Raw genomic sequence first — 19,284 nt, 5'->3', positions numbered from 1 at the left:
CAATTAAGAGGTGATTAAGAGCAAAGCTAGGTCAATTCTAAATAATGAAATGTAATGACTAAGGGTATATTGTATACAAATTAAACAATGGGAATCAATGTTGAAAAAGTTGTATAGCAAATAATATATATAAACACACCTTTGCATTTCCCTTTACTCATGATTAATTATCAGCTTAGATTAACATTAATTTTTTTTTTTTTAAATCATGATGACCTTGCAATTCATGCTTCTCTCCTTAAAAACATGGATTAGATTTGAAGTTTTATTGAATTGAAATCAAAATCAAAACCAAAACCAAAGCCCCCAGATTTTTTTTTATTTTTTTTTTCTACCAAACATTTTGGCCTTTTGTGGCAATCTTTTTCAAAGTTTTACGTTACAACTTGGCAAAACCTAAAACTCTCAAATTTTAGTTAAGTGCATGTGTGGCCAATGCCAACCCTTTTTATTTGCATGCCTTAAAAGGCAAAAAAAAAAAAAAAAAAAAAAGGCCTTGACTGCTGTCTTTCTAATAGCTGTTTTACAAATACCTAACCTTCTGCATTAATACTCTTCTTCTCCATAATCGAAAGCAACTTTGATAAATTTCCCATATTATCCTTTTCAATGTTTACCTAACTTTTTTTTTTTTTGGTCAAATAAAACAAAATTGATAGGTTATATTTTTTTTAAAGATGAAATTAAAGGGTTTTTGACAATTAAGGCATACGTATCTAAGAATTTTGTTAACGATTATCTCAAAAATATATATTTTTAAATTAGTTAAAATATTATTAATAGTAATATTATTGGATTAAATGCAGTAATTGACCGTTAGTATTATGAATTTCAATATAATGAAAAATAAATTACTTAAGAACAATTGTCAGCAAAACCCATTAGTCTAAACCATTTGCAATTAGAAAATATTCCTTTTTTTTTTTTTTATCATTTTTCAGCATTACTGTAGCAAGTTATTGCATGTATTTTCTTTTGTGAAAACCCACACTTTTTTTTTTTAAAATTTCTAAACTACCTTTAATTTCCCAACTCTTAATTGCGAAATTAAAGCTAATTGCCACATTTATTCTATAACTAATTTTAAGGCCGTGTTATGTGCGGGCAAACAAATCAATTATATATATGTTACATACACTATTATTTAAAAAGTAAAGAATTATTTATTAAAAATAAAATTTTTATTTTAAAAAAATAGTATATTTATAATTTTGATAAGAAATTTTATTTCTAAATAATTATAATTTTAGAAATATCATTTTGTAATATGGGTGGTATATATACATATATGTATGTATGTATGTAAAGAGGGATCAACTTACACTAAGATAAAACTTTTTAATTTTATACTTATTTTTAAGCGTTGATTTTAATAAATTCAAAGAATGAGATTAAACTATTTTTTTCTTACTTATTTTTACTCATTCCTTAGATTTATTGAAATTAATTATTAGAAAAATATGTAAAATATAATGGTATACTTAGGAGAATTTAATAGATTGATATCTATAAATTAATAATTTAATATTCATATTTATCTCATCTTTATTATAAATTTATAATTTTATAGATACAATTGAATTATCTTACTTTTTTATTTGTAAAAATACAACATATAAATTTTCAAAAGAAATTAAAGTGAAACAATTATTATGTATTAAAACAAATACCATATTTATTTGATTAGTGAACTTTCAATCAAAATTAGTATTTGATTGATCTAATTAAGAAAATCATTTAAATGCTTTAAGTCGACATATAGTTATAAGAAAAAAAATCACTGAAAATGAAAATCAATTATTTATTTTAAGGTTTTATTATTTTCTTCAAAATTAGAAAAGTTGTATAAATTATTTTTCAGATACAATTTTTTGTTAACATTTTTTGGAGAAATTGTAACATGAAATTTAACAAATTTAATAGAATTTAACTGGATAAGAAAAATGAATTGTTTTGACACCTATTTGGCAATATATTTTTTGTAAGTATAATTGTATGAATTGAAATATAAAAATTAGAATACAAATATTGTAAAAAAAAGAAAGTGCATAATAAAATGTTGAATATAAAATTATATTGAATTAATGTTTTTAAATTATTTGGTAAAAATAAGTATATCACTTAGCTTAAAACTTATATAATTTATATTTTTATATATCATAAAATTGAAAATAAAGAGGTACTTATGTTTTTTGTCTTTTAACAATTTTCATTAATAACAAAATTTATTTAATTGTTTGTTATGTATCATGTTGGATATTAAATGGCAAAATTATCTAAGTTATTATTTTTAAAATTTTTAAATCATTAAACAATGATGCATATATTAGAAAATATACCTTAAACACACCACTTATTTCTTATTTAGTTTTTTTATTCAATAACAATTTAATTAATCATGACCAAATAGTTGATCATGACAAAATTATTACAAAAGGCATCTATTCATGGCATAAGTGAAAGTAATTAACATCCTAATTTAAAAATTATTTTGTTGTACCAAAAATAATTATGCAATTGATTCATGCAAAGCAAATTAAGTAGAATATATATAGAATAAAATCACATATATTAAACGTAAATAAATATGATGTTCGAAAAAATATAAATGAAAGCCAAAATCGTAAGCGAACGTAAAAATTTTTTTATGTTTTCTTCCTTGTTTCATGGAATGTGAAACTTTATCTTGTTGTATTATAAAAATTTTAAATATAATATTTTGAAATCAAAGAGAGATTCATGCTAGTATGAAATACAAGCCAACAGAAAAGTAAATGAATTAAGATCATTAAGAATGAATAAATTATAAATGGAGTTTAATTAAATATGCATAAAAAACTAAACAAATGAGAAATAATACCAAATATGATAAAGTAAAAACATTTATTGGTTGAAAAAGTTAAACAAAAGAGTAACAATACCTAAAGTAAAAACAATACATTTTTACTGTTAACAGTGATTAAAAAACTAAATTAACCTGAAAATAACTAAAAATAAAAATCATTACTTGTTATATAAAAGATTCAATGGAATTTTTTGAGCAATGATTTGTCTAATCAAAACTAAATAAATGCATTTGGAGGGTTTTGGTGAACTTTTGAACAATAAAATGCATTTGGTGGGTTTTGACAAACCTTTGAACAATTTTAGTAATAACAAAACTTTTGTAAATTTTGGAGTAATTTAAGCAAATAAATTATAATGAGTTATTTAATTATCAACATGTTTTTAGCTTTTATTTTGAAAAGTTTATGTTTTATGTTTTAAAAGCTTTTGATTAGGAGTAAATTGTGCCTTGAAATTAAGATGCTTTATATGTTAATTAATCACTTGTAAATGATTTCTAAAAAAAGCACATATATAGTATATAGCAAAAAATATGTTTAAAAATAATTAAGCATATATTTTTATTTGAATTCTTGATATTAAATGATTTATATATTTATTTAGGCCGATAGCTTACTTATTAAATATCAAAATTACATTCATTAATTGGAATGTCAATGCAAAAAAATCAATGAAAACCTATTCATATCTCAAAAAGTAGAATTGAATATTTTTTACACAAATGTAATTCAAAGTTGAATATTTATAATTGAAAAAAATCTTAAGAAAATTATTCTATATATTAATGATGGCAATTAAACTTTTATTAACTTCTTTATAAATTTAATTGAGAATGATTCAAGGTAAATAAAAATAAATTTATTTAATTTAATTTTTTTGAATTATTAAAATGCGTTTATTAAAATACAAATGTCAATTTTTTAAATTATCCATATGTAAAAAATATAAATTATCCATATCAAACTATTTCTTTTTTATTAGAGGCTTTAATTTTTATATATTTATATAAGACATAAGATTACTATTATTGAATCCAGGCAGAAATCTCAAGAGAAAATTTAAACTTCAAAGACCAGGAACTTAATCAATTCTATGGGCGATTGGCAGTAACAGAAAGTAACGTGCGGGAAAAAAATATATATGTATAGATATAGATGGCATTGGTAGGTATTATATGAGTTCTAAAAGGTCACGTTCAAATCTTGTTATCATTTGTCTTTATAATTATAAAGAAAAAAATTATCAAGTTGTTGAGCTAGCTATGCCATTTTTTTGTTTTTTTTTTATGAAAGCTATGTCATTCCTTCATTACAAAAATATGGGTATAAAACTGTTTTTTTTTTTTTTTTTTTCATGATGAATATATATAGTACTATTAATTAATCTTATTGACAAGTAAATTAAAATTTTTTTACAACAGATGTCGTCCCTTGGAGATAGAGTAAAAAATTATAAATATTGAAATTTCAACCCTAAACTTGCTAATTAACACTTTTTAAAAGTGTTGCATGAATCAATACATAATTTAATATAGAAGCATATATATATATATATATATATTATGATATGTTGGATAGTTGCAATAATTCATGAAAAAGTCCTAAAGTAGAAGAGAATATGGAATAATGAGGCAGGTAGGCCTAAAAAAATAAACCAAGCTAACAATCCACAATTCCAAAAACAAGGTAATTTGCATTTGATTCCCTACAAAATGAGCAAACACAAGAAAAAAAAAAGTCCATTAATATAATTAAAAAAACATATTATAATACAAAAATAATAAAAACTTTAACTATACTTTTTTTATTTTTAAATTATGAAATGTACATACTTGTTAAGCATGTCAATTATTGATATGTGTTTCATTTGTTGACTCCCTGTCTCGATGCAAACCTTAATTCTACAATTTAAGTTTTACAAGTTGAAATTGCATTTTATTTGAAGTATGGAATTAGCCTCAACAAATGGCTCCCATAATTTATGCATCATTCACATGTATTATTCTAATTTTTTTTTAAATAATGCTTAAACAAAATAATAAATTTTATTGTTGCGAAAAACTAACTTCATCACCATCCTCCACGTCGTTAGCATAGGAGATAATTGAACTATAAACCCCATTGAAGAAAAAACTTAATGACCTCTTGCTCAATTACACAATGCAAATGCAAACAATTTTTCAAAAAATTAAATGAAAAACTTTTAATAGCCATTCTAACAAATTTCTAACAAAAACAATCTTTCCAATGATTGTAAGAAAATTTTTTAATAGGAACAATCTTTCCCTTGCAATTCACTTTCAACACAACTCATCCTACCACTAAATTTATTACAAAAAGTTGAAATTGCCTTTAGGCTCTATAAGATTTAATGGGCAACATTTAAGAAATCATGAGCCTAAGAAAAGGGAGTAATATATTCTAAATAGAGAATATTTAATCAAAACTCAAAATCCCAAGTATTCAACTCAAATTTAAATATCCATACAATCACACAGAAAATAAGCAAAAAAAAAAAAAAAATCATTTCATACTACTCCTATAATTAGATCTTTAATCCAAAATTTTCATTAATTACCGACATGATTGAGATTAACGCTATAAAAATACTTAAAAGCCTTAATTATTATTATAATGCTAATTTTCAGAACAACCAACAAAAAATCATTCACCAAATTTAGATTAATATCATGATGCAACCACTCAAATGGCAAAAAAATCCTATTAATAAGATGGTTGAAATGACAAAGTAAAAAGCATTAGCTGTTGGCAAAGTTGAGAGATGGGTGGTTGTCGATGAAGTTTGGTTGAATAGGAAAAAAAAGGACAAAGGTGAATGGTCATAACCTTGCCTTCCAGCAAAGGTCTATAAGAGAGGCGGCTAGGGTATTTTGATTTTATTTTTTACTTGGTCGGTGGTTGCCTGGTTTTAATTTTGGATAATGGTGGAAAGAATGACCGCCTGAAAAAAAAATTAGAATTTAGAGGGCGGTATTTTTCTTTTTCACTTTTTTTCATGGGAGGTGTGAATAATTTTTTTTTCATTTCAACATAAAAATAAGAATTTAAAAATTACTACATTAGACATAATTATATTTATGGATAAGCTATTACATAATTTATCATTAATCAGTTGTAAAAACATTATTAACATAGAAGTAATGACTATTTATCAGTGAAAAACCTTATAGTGTCACAAATAATACCATAATTATGACTAAATAACAAGTGGTCACAATTACATATGGAATTATTGTCGGTAGAAACACAATAATAGTGACTAATTTATATATCAACACAAAGAATTGTCACTGTACACCTTAACAACAGTGACCACTTCATGTGTTGTCACTAATACATTCGTTCCCACAAAAATTCAATATGAAGTCAATTTGCATATTTTACTAGTGACGACATTTTGTGACCAACAATTTTTTGACACCATTAATATATTAACAGTGACAATTTAATTATGATAAAGATTAACATGCCACAATTACTAATATAGTAGTGGTCAAATAATAAGACATCACAATTATTTATATCAATAGTGTCACATGAAAATTTCATCACAAAAAATCTTATATTTATGACGAAATTGCTCATTATCACAAGAAAATCGTCACTAAAAGACTTAATTGTTGTAGTGAGGACAACAAATGATTTTTAGTCTCTAATGTAAAAAGAAAAAAAAAAAAATCCAGGCATAACTTTGTGTGGACTTGCTCATGATGGGGGGAGAATCCTAAAATTAAGTGAGATAAAAGAAATAAATAATAATAAGTAGGATGTCTAATGTATATATCTATGTATATTATACATATATGGCAAAGAAAATATGGAGTATTTGAAGGGTTTATTCTTGTAGTTTCAAAGGAATTAAATATGGAATAACATCATACCAATATTAACTTTTAAGCATACCTAAGTGGTAAAAAACACATAAACTACAAAAAGCTAAGCAAAATTAGTTGAAACTATGATAACATAAATCACTTGTATATAGATTAAGGTTTCAAATTTTCTTTTACACTATGTTTATAAATAAATAAGCATTCATTTATAAACCAAAATAACATATAAACACATGTATTGTTTTTTAAAAGTAAAATTTATCAGATGTACTGATTTTAATTTTGTTCGATTATAAGCATGATTTACACGTGCCATTTTTAAGTAACGCATTTTTTTTCTATTCACACTTTCTTTATTATATCTTGATTGAATCTAAACATTTACTCTCTTCATTATTATTTTAGAACAGATAGCAAAAATGGTGGATAATCTAGGAAGGAGCAAGTTCATCTCATTGTTACGTGTAGAGAAAGGGCTATCTCGAGTTATTGATGTAAATATCCATTGGGTTTGTGAAATGAAGTGCTCCACCATTTCTATTTGGAAAAGTAAGTGTCATGGTTTTCATTTAAAAAATTTGCTATCTTAAATTTTCAAACATTTTGTTCAAACTTTATGATTGCAAATTTTTATACATAGAATGATGAAAATGATAATGTTGAGATGATTGAATGTTTAAAATCAAATTTTAAGAAAATTCATGATTAACTTAATTAGTTCATATAATTATTTTTAAAATATGATATTCAAACTCAATCTCTTTTTCTATTTTTATACCAGGAATTTTATTGTACAAACAAAAATTAATTTTTAAGGGTTCTAAGTCAAATAATAAGATAAATATTAGGTACAACTTCTCCAAGACCTTTTTATCTTTTTAAGATGTTTTCTTTAAATTCATGCTTTGATTTTTTTTTTTTGTAGGTTTTTGTGATTTTGCTTGGATATATTTTACAGAATTATATATATGTAATTTTTTTTATAGGAAAGAAATTTGTAATTATATATAGAGCATTTAACATATGTGAAAATGATTGCTAATTTTCTAGAAAAAAGCCTTATGTTCTTCCCAAATCCCAATCAAATTTTGAGTATTGTAAGAATATTTAACTACCTATTTTCATTCTCATAGTGAATTATCCATCTAAAGTTACTTAATTGAAAAAAATAAAATAAATTAGAATGAGCAAAATTTTCACCTTAGTTACATATTTCCACACCTATAATATTTATTTATGTAGTCGGTAATGGGGCTAATACCATGGCTACTAATTTTTAAAATTTTTAATTAGATATTAATATATGAGAAAAAATATTTGTAAGATACTCATTGTTTATGCTAGAGGAACTATTTTTTGAGCCAATTAACTAAATTATTCAAAAATCATGTATGCATGTTTATATATGCATTTTTTTATATATATAGAAAATCCATTAAATTTTATATTGGTTAAAATAATAATTTTTTTTTTAAATTTTATCATTTTATTTAAATAAATTATTATATTTTTATTGCACTCAAATAAACTATTAACCTTTAATTTGCCCCCAAATAAATTTTTAAACTTTAATTTATACTTAGACAAGCCTCTAATATAAATAAATCTTTTGTTTAAAATATGAACTTATTTAGATATAAATAAAAGTATAAGGATTTATTTAAATATAAAAAAAGTGAAATAGTTTTGAGATTTATTTAATATTTTAGCCTTTATATTATACAATGGTAGGTCATTGTTTCTAATTTTATACATGTGCAAAAAAATTCAATTTGTTTTTAATTTCATGAATTCAAACTCTTCTATCTCAAAATTTAAATTCAAATTTTATAAATTAAAATATCAAACTTTGACAGTTATGAGACAATTATTTGTGGGTTAATTAATTAATTAAGTAAAAAAAGTATCCCTTAAGATGAGAAATTATTAATTAAAACAAAATTATATTTCGAGTTATTAACATATTTGCAAGATAAATTTACCTATTAGGTTTATTAGCACTGTCATAGTATTAATATTGTAATGGCAAACAATTTTTTTTTAATCCCACACTTAATTCAATTAATTGATATAAAATGATATTTAATATATTTGAAATTTAAATTTAAACAACTTCAATTTCTTTCCTATCTCAAATTATGATTATATTTCTTTAAAAAATATATTTTTGTTTGAAGAAGGCTAAAAACAAATATAGTATATCTTAAGTTTTGGTACATAAAATTATGATAAAATAAGATAAAATAATATTATGAATATGATTAGATTAAATAATGTCATCTTATCTTATATTTAATATGTATAAAGATTAAAATAAGATAATTTATTTATTTATCAAAATTATATTTTTTTAAAATTTATATAATTTAAATTATTAATATAATTTTTAAAAGTATAATAAGACATATAAATTTAATCTTATGAATTAAAAATAATTTTTTTATTGAAATGATTGAATAATTTTACAAAAATAATAATTTTTTAAAATATAAATTAAATATAATATAAAATAATTATTATATTATTCTATCTATTATCCTTCACTAAACATGAATATAATAAAATATCTAATTATGAACATAAAAAAAAAAAAAGAAAAAGTCTTCCTTATTAATCATTAGTTATCACCAAATTCCAACCATTTCCAAAAATTCCTATAACCGAAGTCCTCAACTGTAATTTTGTTTTCGTAAACACATAAAAAAATCTGTGAAAATTATGTTTTTAAAGCTGGGGTTGTAAAGGTTATCTCGTAAGAACCTGAAAAAATCAAGGGCAAAAAGAAGGAAAGTCAAAATGGGTATATATGTAGAGAGAGAGAGTAGTTGCGAGAGAAGGGAGCGGAGTTGGATAAAGAAATCCGCTGTTTAAAATAGCCCATAGATTCATGCAGGAGAAGTAGTTTCCAAAGACTATGGCCCCTGGTTTTCACTCTCTCTCAACAACCTACTCTTCACTCTTTCCCTTTCACCTGAGCACTTGCATTTCTTTATTTCTTGTTCTTCATCTGGCGCCTCCCTTTTTATACCCCTTCATTTCCTCTTCTTTTTCTTCACCAACAGAGATGCCAACTTTCACATCTCTGTCTTGCCTTCCTTCAACTTGCACAAAAATCCCTTCTTAAATTACTCCAAAAAGGAAAAAATAACTTCTTTTTTTACGCTTTTGTCTCCCCTGTTTCCTCTGTTTTCCCTTATTCATCACCATTTCTTGGTTCTTTTCACTTTTTCGTTGATACCCAGATTGTAGTTTTCAATTTTAAACACTTTTGGGAAATACCTATATCGAAATTTAGCTCTTTTTTGTGTTCCTTATAGAGTTGATTCAGAATTCTAAAGGGTAAATTGGAGGACTGAATGGGAAGAGCAACTTTGGCTGATATAAAAGAGAAAGATTTTGGTGAATTGGTTAAGGAAACCAAAACAAATACAGAAGATAAAAATAAAGTTTCCAATTCGAATAAGAATAGGAATACTACTTCAGATAGAAGGGGAAAGAAGAGCCGTCGGCAGCATAGGAAGATGATGATGCCGGCTGCAGTCGTGGTGTCGCCGGTTCAAAGGCTTTTCGATACTTGCAAGGATGTTTTTGCCTTATCTGGGACTGGAATTGTCCCTACCCCGGATAAAATTGAACAGCTTAGAGCTGTTTTGGGTATGTTTTGATTGTGATTTTATTGGATCATAGCATAGGTTGACTTTAGTGTCTAAATGTGGTTAATTGACACCAAAAAGTTGTTAAATTTGTTGATATTAATTGCTTTGAATTGTCTCGCTCCTGATTGACTTTCGGGAATGATTCAGCATGAAACTTGGGAAATTGGTTCAGCATTTTTTTCTGAAATTTTTATCTTTTAAGAATGCTGTATACTCTTAATATTTGATGAAATAATCAAAAACTTTACCATCTGTCATAGAATTTTTTAGTTTTAGAAAATGCCTTTCATTCAATATATACATATAACACACTACTCTTTTCAAAAGGGTCATCTGTGGCATGAGTAATTGGCTTACCACTCATTTGCCTATGCATTTGTTAGCATATGAAGATCATAGGAATGTGGTATCATAAACTAGTGGCAGATGCTTTTGTCACACTATTTAAGAAGATAAGACTGTAAAAGAAATGTTGGGGAATATACCTCATTACTCTTTTTTATTGCTATTCGTTTGAATATTTGTGTTTTAGGGTGCGTGTGTTGTTATTTTATTCGTGTGATTCTTGTGTCACGGGTCGAGATTCAACCTCCAGGTCCGTGCAGTTTTAGGACCCGAGCATGCATTCATCTGGCATTTTAGATCAGTTTATCTATCATGGTTCACACTTTTGTGAGGTATTATCTGCTTTGGTTCCTCTGAACTTATGGTTTTGTCTTATAAAAAGCGAGGGGAATGTGTGAACCACTTATATCTCAAGATTAATTTTAATACACAGCCGATGTGAGATTCGTGACTCTTTTTTAGGACCGTGACACTTGCATATGGTTAATCAGTATCAGTTAAGGCTTTCGTACATGCATTTTTGCTGTACTTTATTACGTTATAAGCGTCGGTTAAAGTCTTTCAATAAATTATGTGTCATCTTGGTATAATGTTTTTCAGATGTCACAGGAAAGATATCTCATGTCTGGATATGTCAGATATTTCTTTATAATGTGGAGCATTCAATTTTTACTACATTTTTTATGCTTGGGAAGTGTGTAACTGGAAAAATAGAAGGGAGCATTCATCTTGTATACAGCCATTCTGATTGCTCCAATTTTGATGCACCTTAATTCTGTGTAATGCAAACTCTACTATCATGTCTGCATTTTGTTTCTTCTGTGCACTGTGAATGTGGTTGTTTTCACTGATAATGAATTGTCACTGCAATTGAAATAAAGTTATTCAGCTTATATTAACTGTTATCTACCGTTTATAAGTACAAAGTAAAAAAGAAGCGGTCATGTTCCACATATGTAAAATGCAAAGGTGTAACTGGCGAAGTTAGAGCCAAAGAATAAAAATGATGTAACTATAACAGATACTATTCATGCGATAGTGCATTACTTCTGTTTGTTCTTTTTGTGCAGATGAAATCCAGCCGGCAGATGTTGGTCTTACTCCACATATGCCATTTTTCAGTCCACCAGTAACTCGACAAGCTCCACCAATAACATACCTGCACATCCATGAGTGTGAAAAGTTTTCGGTATGTACAGCTTTATTGAAATGATTTTTTGCTCTTTAAGAGACAGAAGCCAAAATTTTTGACTAAGTGTAGCATGTCTTGGTTGGGACTTATAAAATTTCCATTTATTGCAGATGGGCATCTTTTGCTTGCCGCCATCTGGTGTCCTTCCACTTCACAATCACCCTGGAATGACGGTTTTCAGTAAGCTTCTCTTTGGGACTATGCACATCAAATCATATGATTGGGTGGTTAATGTCCCTAGCAATGCATCAGCTGCTGTGGATTCTTCACAAAGTAGGTGTTTTTCTGAGATTAATTGTTTGTTCTGTTTCTTTCTAAGCATATTTGTCTATATGCATTTTCTTTATGTTCATAGAAAGAGTGGTTTTTCCAAGAGCCGATTTGAGATGCTGCAAAAGCTAATATAGGTACTTATTCTTGGAAAAGAGAAAGAAAGAGAGAGGGCAGAGGTGGGACTGGAGGAAAGAAAAAGATAAACTCCATGATTGGGGTTTCTGTGGCAAAGGGAAATAAATAATAATAATAATCACAGATTGGCATATTAAAACGAAATTTTTTTATGGTGGTTTATGTTTGAAACTCTTGAAGGGTCATGTATTGCCATCGGTTAAGAGCCACGGTAGAATAGTGGACTGGTCTCAAAAAGCTTCATTTGTTGAGCGCTGATTTGCATCACTCGCATCCTCTCTTTGCTTTTTCCTGGTTTTCTTCTGTAACAGACCAGCCAACTTCCACTTAAATAAATTAGAGAAGGAAGTAAAATTTGTAATGTCACCTGATGAAACGGCTTCCAAATGCATAGTTAAAGTATGTGGATGCAATGGCAGCATGGACAAAGAAAAGAGAAAAAGAACGAGGGGTAGGTTGAAGAAATAAAGAGCAAATTTCCTTAGCTGTAAAATTTTGCACGTCACAACCTCTTAGGATCTGCTGTTCTTATGTTGGAAATGATAGTCCATTAGAGACAGTTCTTAGATGAGCTTGAAAAGCTTTATTTGCTTAAAACTAGATACTGGATCGAGTTATACGGTTAGAATGCAGTCTATGAAGATGCTTTTTTCAATGAGGTTTGGATGGTGATAGCTGGGAAGATGCTTTTTCCAATGAAATTTGGAGAGCTATAGTTGAAAGCCTCAATAGGAAAGAAATTACGTTGACAACATGTCTTTTTGTCACAGCAGTGCAACATCCTGAAGTCAGGTTGGCTAAGGTCAAGGTTGATTCCGACTTCACTTCTCCTTGCAACACCTCCATACTTTATCCAGCTGATGGAGGCAACATGCATTGCTTCACAGCTGTGACAGCATGCGCAGTGCTGGATGTTCTAGGTCCTCCATACTCTGATCCTGAAGGAAGGCACTGTACGTACTACTATGACTACCCCTTTACAAAGTTCTCAGGTTTGCTTCTTGACATCCAATCTTCCCCATGATTTTCCTCTTGGTTATTGAAATCATGCTTCTTACTGTGAAATTCTTGAAAATTTGACTCAGTTGATGGAGCAACTGTACCTGAAGAGGAGAAGGATAAGCATGCATGGCTCCAAGAGAGGGAGAAGCCTGAGGACTTGACTGTTGTTGGCGCATTATACACAGGCCCAGAGATCGTGGAAAACTGATCTCAGCCATCTACATCATCCTGTCATACACACCATTTTCTTGTCCTTCTTGTCTTGTCAGTGTCTGCCTGCAGCATTAGGAACTTTTATTTCCTTTGGTTTTTTTTTTTCTCCTCTTAATGGGACATGGGTGGGTACTCTTTGTTTTGCTTTTTCCTTACAATTTTCTGTACATAAAAGGAAAAACAAGAAAAAAAAAAGGGAAAACTGTAGTAAGTGCACCGGATGAAGTTTGTAGCTCAATGAGAAAAATGTTAAAAGTGCGTTATTTTGTGGCACCTTTCTTTTCCAACTTTTTTTCCTTTATATTTTCCCTTCTTATGTTATGTTGTAAATGACTGACTTGATAGAGATTAATGTCAAAGAAGCCAACTATAACCCCTTCTTTTATTATCCTAATTAATTTATTATAATTTTTAGATGATTCTGATAACATGAAATGCATAAGAGGTTTTATTCATGTAAATTTTGTAATATGACTCATTTTTTTTTATCACTTTTTCCATAGCCAGAACTAGGGAATCCGGAGGCTTTCTTTTCTTCGAATGACCTCTTGAGACCATCTACTTGTGCAGGGCAGAAACATTGATTTGAATTGAGGTTCTAGTACGATAAATCAACAAGGACGGTTGTTTTGTCTTATGTAGTCTACATTATTTGTTGATCATGATCATAATCATCATCTTTTATTATAAATAGCAATAGTGCTAATGATAACCAATCAGCTGGACTGGGTTTTTCTTTCTGTTCCAAGAATGGTTGCTACATGCTTATCTATTTTCATAAAACATTAGAAGAAAGCTGCTCTATCTCTAGCACTAGCAGTAGCCGATATCATACTAACATGCAATTGCAGAGAAAAATCATGCATCTTCTTTGACTGCAATCATCATTATTGCCACCCTTTTGTATGGTGCTTTGTATATTTTAATAGTTTTAGAAGAAAAAGTTTAATTTATCCATCAAGCCAAATTTAGTTAAAAAACTCCTAAATTGCTAAGATTTTTATTACGGAGAGAACTCTTAAACGAGGTTTACACTTGTACATCTTAAATACGTAAATAATAAAATCCAACATATCTGAAATTTAAAGTTTTATCTCTAAATTATGATCTCCTATGAAAAAAAATTGGCTTGAACTCGAGTCTTATTTTTATATTGCAGGGTGGTGCAAGTTTGGTAGATTTACATGTAAGAGAAAAGATCAAAAGTGCATGTGCTTGTGCAAGAGAACAGAGATCATAGAGAGGCTTAGATCAGAATGTGAAGATGATTTAGCGAGAATTAGACAAAAAATATAGACAGGAAAAAAACTGGAAGATAACTGTAGCATCTTGGTGGTACCATTCAGGTTGAATTTATGTTGGTTTAAGCAAACCTATAAACTTGTTATTAATTGGATATCATGTAATGTAAGGGGCCGAAAAGGTCTTCTATTAGGGCTTGTGACTTTTGAATATAAAGTTAACCGAATAGAAAATTCATCTAGGAAATGTTGACTTTGGAATGAATCTAAGACAATACCGCCCTACTTCAAACCAATATATTTTCTTTCTGGATCTACATTTTAGCTTAACATTTCATACTCAAAAGATATCTCCACTTGCATGATATTTTATAGGAATAGAATAGGTCCATCAATTTGTGTATTTGTGTTTGATTATTTCATCTTTCACACGTGTAAAATACGAAAATTATCATGTTATAATTCATGTTAATATGTTAAATATAAAATATATATATTTTAATTTTTATCAAATCTATATATGATTTTTTATAAAATTTTAAATCATGTTGTTGTGTTTAAAATTACCAATATAATATAATTAAAATTATTTTACACAAATTTACCCTAGTGGTTTAGAGATAATTGACTTGGGATAAGACACAGATTTTCTTCTTCCTCTATTTTTGCTTAGAAATGAAGCATAGACTTGCACCAATGGATTAGATTCGATCTGTGACCATCACCAAATGGAGAAGGGAGAAAGAGAAATATGATAAAAACATTCGATCTATGCTTGCTTGAATGTCAAAGTAACCAATCAAAGAACATAAAAGGAATTTGTTAAGATTTTTTTGGTACATAAGAGGTCGTAATTTGAAGATGGGAAAAAAGATTATAAATGCCAAATTTGAACTCATATCTGTTGAATATTATTTGTTAAGAATTGTTATACGAATCAACTGAATTAAATTTTAAATTTATCTGTGCTATTAATTATTAATGACAAGTGAAGTGTTGTCTGAGTTGTAACGAGACATTTCATTAATAAATCTTTGCCACAAAAGAATCTTCCATAAATGAGATTACATTTATTTAAAAAAAAAAAAGTGATGGTGAATAAACAACACTGTTTTTAGTTAGTTGAAACAGGAAGTTATACAAGGAATAGTCCCATCTCATGTGCGCAAATATCACACCATTGAAGCTTTAGGACACACAGAAGGCAAAGAGTGAGGTCCCAGCAGAATAGGATGGAATAACAGCCCCAAAACTAACCTTATATCCATTACCGACGTAAATGCATCCATTGCTTGCAGACATTCCCCCATACACGGTAGCAGCAGCGTCATATGACCACAAAATTTTTCCATTTTCAGCATCAATAGCATTTACAGGTCCTTGTTTATATGTTGAACCAGCAAAGAGTACACCATTACCTATCGTAACAGGGCCACTAGCAGTAGATTTGCTAGGATAAGCTGTTGACCATATTATTTCGCCGCTGTCAGCATCCATTGCCACCCATCCACCACCGGTTTTATTTGTTGTGGATGGTCTCAGAGTAAAATTTTTGGATTGCGAGTTGGCTATATTGGTGTAGACCCTCTTCTTATCTGTTGCTGCTCCCCAAGTGCCTCCTCCAGCAAAGCCACCAGGTCCTGCCTGCTATCTATCGAGGCATTGTATGTAAATATTAAAGTTTTTAAGGAAAATTGTAAATACAAAAGAATAATGGCGGATCTATATGTTTAGATGGACAAAAAAGAAAATATCCTGCTCCACACCCCAAATTTTTTCCTTAGACACTCTTTACATTGACAAAATTGATAAATTTGTTGGCAATTTATTGATATAAAAGTTTGAAGCGGCGGCTGCAAAAGAATCCCTAAATTTTTAAAGAAGGTAGCATAAGCCAAACTTACAGTAGACCAAAAAGGGCTACCATTATCTCGATTTAGAGCCTAAGCAAATCCACTTTTCTGGACAGCAACAACAACATCTTGCTTAGTCCCATTGACAATGATAGTTAGCATCATTGGTGCCTCTTCAAAATCAGCATCAGGGTTTGGACCAGGAGGACAATTAGGGGTTGAAAGATTGTTGCAGGCAAAGAACCATACATCATAGGCGCCTAGCTGACGATACCGTTTGATTTCCCCAGTTTCCAAATCAAGAGCTAGGATAGAATTTGAGTGGTTTTCTGGCTCAATACACTTGTCAGGACTAGTTGGTACTGTTTGATTATTTTCAGCTTCTTGGCATTGGCGTATACGAAGAGGAGCTGAATACAGGTTTCCTGTTTATATCGATTGATGGGCTGCTTCCCTATATAGCTCCTCCAGTATATTCACTTTTCTGACCGAGATTGTCAGGTAGAGTAAATGTTTGCCACAGGACTTTGCCAGATCGGGCATCTAATTTGGCAAAGCTGCCCCTGAATGTGCAGCATTGCTCAATACTGCGGTTTTCTTCTTGTGAAGATGTGCCAATATAAAAAACCCACAATTTACAAACTGAATGTAAAGTTAACAATATAAGTAACATGAAGATTTCAAAAATACACAAACTGAATGTAAATTGTTAACCTGTGAGATTTGTTGGTAGAGTGCTGGACTTTTAATTAGTGATCAGATTCAAAATTCTAACAGCTTCAAATACCAAAAAGATTTTCAAAAGTTGCACATTGCACAAGGTCACTGCATCATTCTTATTATTTACTAAGCTATGCTGGTTAAATCATCATTTCTGCAACATTTCAAAACTTAAGACAAAATTTGAGTTATTGTATTCCCTCTAGTTGACTGTCACTCAATTGTAACCCTTAATATAAATCATCCCTATAGCATATTGGCCTTGTCTAATTGATTCGATTAATCAACCGTGCCCCAAAAGTCAGACCAGACATTGCCGACGAAGCTTAAATTGTTTCCATCAAATTGCAGCATTATAAACCACGCTGCATCTAAAGTCAGCAAAGTCAGAATAAAAGCAGTTTTTTAATTCAATTGAGCTGTAGACCCTTAAATATTGTAATCAGACACTTGAAGTCTTTCTATTACTCTTGATTAGATGATCTATACTACTCAAATTAGTAAAACATGAATGCAATGCAACTTTGGTAGAATACTTTCTAAGTATAACAGATGTAGTAATTTTCAGTGCAGAAAAGCTTTTGAAAGATCAGAAGATAAAAAAGGAAAGACAGAAAAGAATTATGTTAGATTAATAAGTTGACTAACCCCTTGTAGTAAGTTCCGGACATGTAATAACACCTGCAGCATGGTTATCAAGTGGGTTTACCAAACAAGCTCACCAGTTAATCTTTCAACAGCAATAACAATAGCAGGGCCACAGATTCCAATAATAAGCAAATCATCTGCTATTGTTGGTGTTGCTCTTGCAACTGTCCGGTTAACATTGATAAGAAAACCGGTACAGTTAAGGCCAGTTAACTCATATAAGTTTTTTTCCCAAACAAGGGATCCATCAGATGCTTTAACGGCATAGATGTTTCCATTCCAGCTTGGAAAATAAAGGGTTTCATTGAAAATTGCTAGTGTTGCTGTTATGTCTTTGCCTGCATAAAATTCCCATTTCTGGAAACTGTTTCGGGGCTGATCCTGGTCTTTTTCACAGCATATCTTCTGTTATACAAGTCTCCACCATGGTTGAGCTAGTTTTGTGAAGACTTCTGCTCTTTGGCAACTGTGTTCCACTGCAAGCAACAACCATCCACAATATTAATACACTTCGAATCACATAAAACTTTTGGATCTGTAGTAAGAAGGAACTTACACCAAATTGTGCAAAGTTTCTGTTGAAAAATGTGTAAATGCATAGAAAAATGACAATAACTTTATTGTAGCATACAGGAGCCGCCATTGAAGTTGATTTTTGATATATGATATCACCGTGTGAATTTATATCAATGAATATAGCCACTAGCTCAGATAGAATTGTAATAACTCAATAATCTTCATCTTATTGGCTTGACTTTTGACTTTGTGTTAGGAAATAAAATTTCTTTTGCCTCTCCGTTAGTCATGGACTTTGACCTTGGGATTTAAAATTATAAAGGGGAAGTCTGATCTTGTGATTGATGAAGACACCTTTAACAAGGATCGAGTAACTTGCAGTGCAGAAACTCGAAATTGGACCATGTAATATAAAATATATATTTATATATCAAACTCTGAGCACACTACATACAAAATCATGGACCCTAATACTTTGACTTTAGAGAATTTAAAATGAGAATTTAATTTTTAGAATGATAATCAGAGAGGCTTTGTATATTTTTGCACATTTTTCTGGGGTAATAACATCGTGTTATGTTCCGTGTGGGAACGGATAGAGTAAAACAGCAGATTCTGGAATAGGATTTTTTATCTATCTCTCATCCAAAGGGAGCCAGGGGATTGGTTTATTGAATTCACTGGGCTGCTAAGACTTTTAAGGGGAGGTCACCGCAGGTATCCTTGATCCTTCTGTTATCCTGTTCTGCTTGCATACATCACATCTGGAGAGCCAGAAATACCTGCAGAT

The 19,284-nt window shown here is 29.2% G+C and overlaps 1 protein-coding gene across 2 annotated transcripts; it reads left to right on the top strand.

The window, feature by feature from the left end:
* The first annotated feature begins 9,454 nt into the window (after nucleotides 1-9,454).
* On the top strand, nucleotides 9,455-13,789 carry LOC111316673 (plant cysteine oxidase 2-like). Of its 2 annotated transcripts, none has more exons than XM_022918732.2 (5): nucleotides 9,455-10,354; nucleotides 11,772-11,890; nucleotides 12,004-12,166; nucleotides 13,075-13,293; nucleotides 13,387-13,789. In XM_022918732.2, exons 1-5 carry the CDS (start codon nucleotides 10,057-10,059, stop codon nucleotides 13,509-13,511), a joined length of 924 nt encoding a protein of 307 aa, XP_022774467.2. In that variant the 5' UTR covers nucleotides 9,455-10,056; the 3' UTR covers nucleotides 13,512-13,789. The 2 variants fall into 2 exon arrangements, with proteins under 2 accessions (XP_022774467.2, XP_022774466.2); XM_022918731.2 differs by having other exon boundaries at nucleotides 13,072-13,293.
* The last annotated feature ends 5,495 nt before the right edge of the window (nucleotides 13,790-19,284 follow it).

The sequence above is a fragment of the Durio zibethinus genome, chromosome 24 (assembly GCF_047325235.1).
Source record: "Durio zibethinus cultivar Kanyao isolate XHJ-2024 chromosome 24, ASM4732523v1, whole genome shotgun sequence".
In the NCBI taxonomy this organism is placed as follows: Eukaryota; Viridiplantae; Streptophyta; class Magnoliopsida; order Malvales; family Malvaceae; genus Durio; species Durio zibethinus.
The sequence above is the reverse complement of the archived record's forward strand: the minus strand, read 5'-3'. Positions and strand labels throughout refer to the sequence as shown.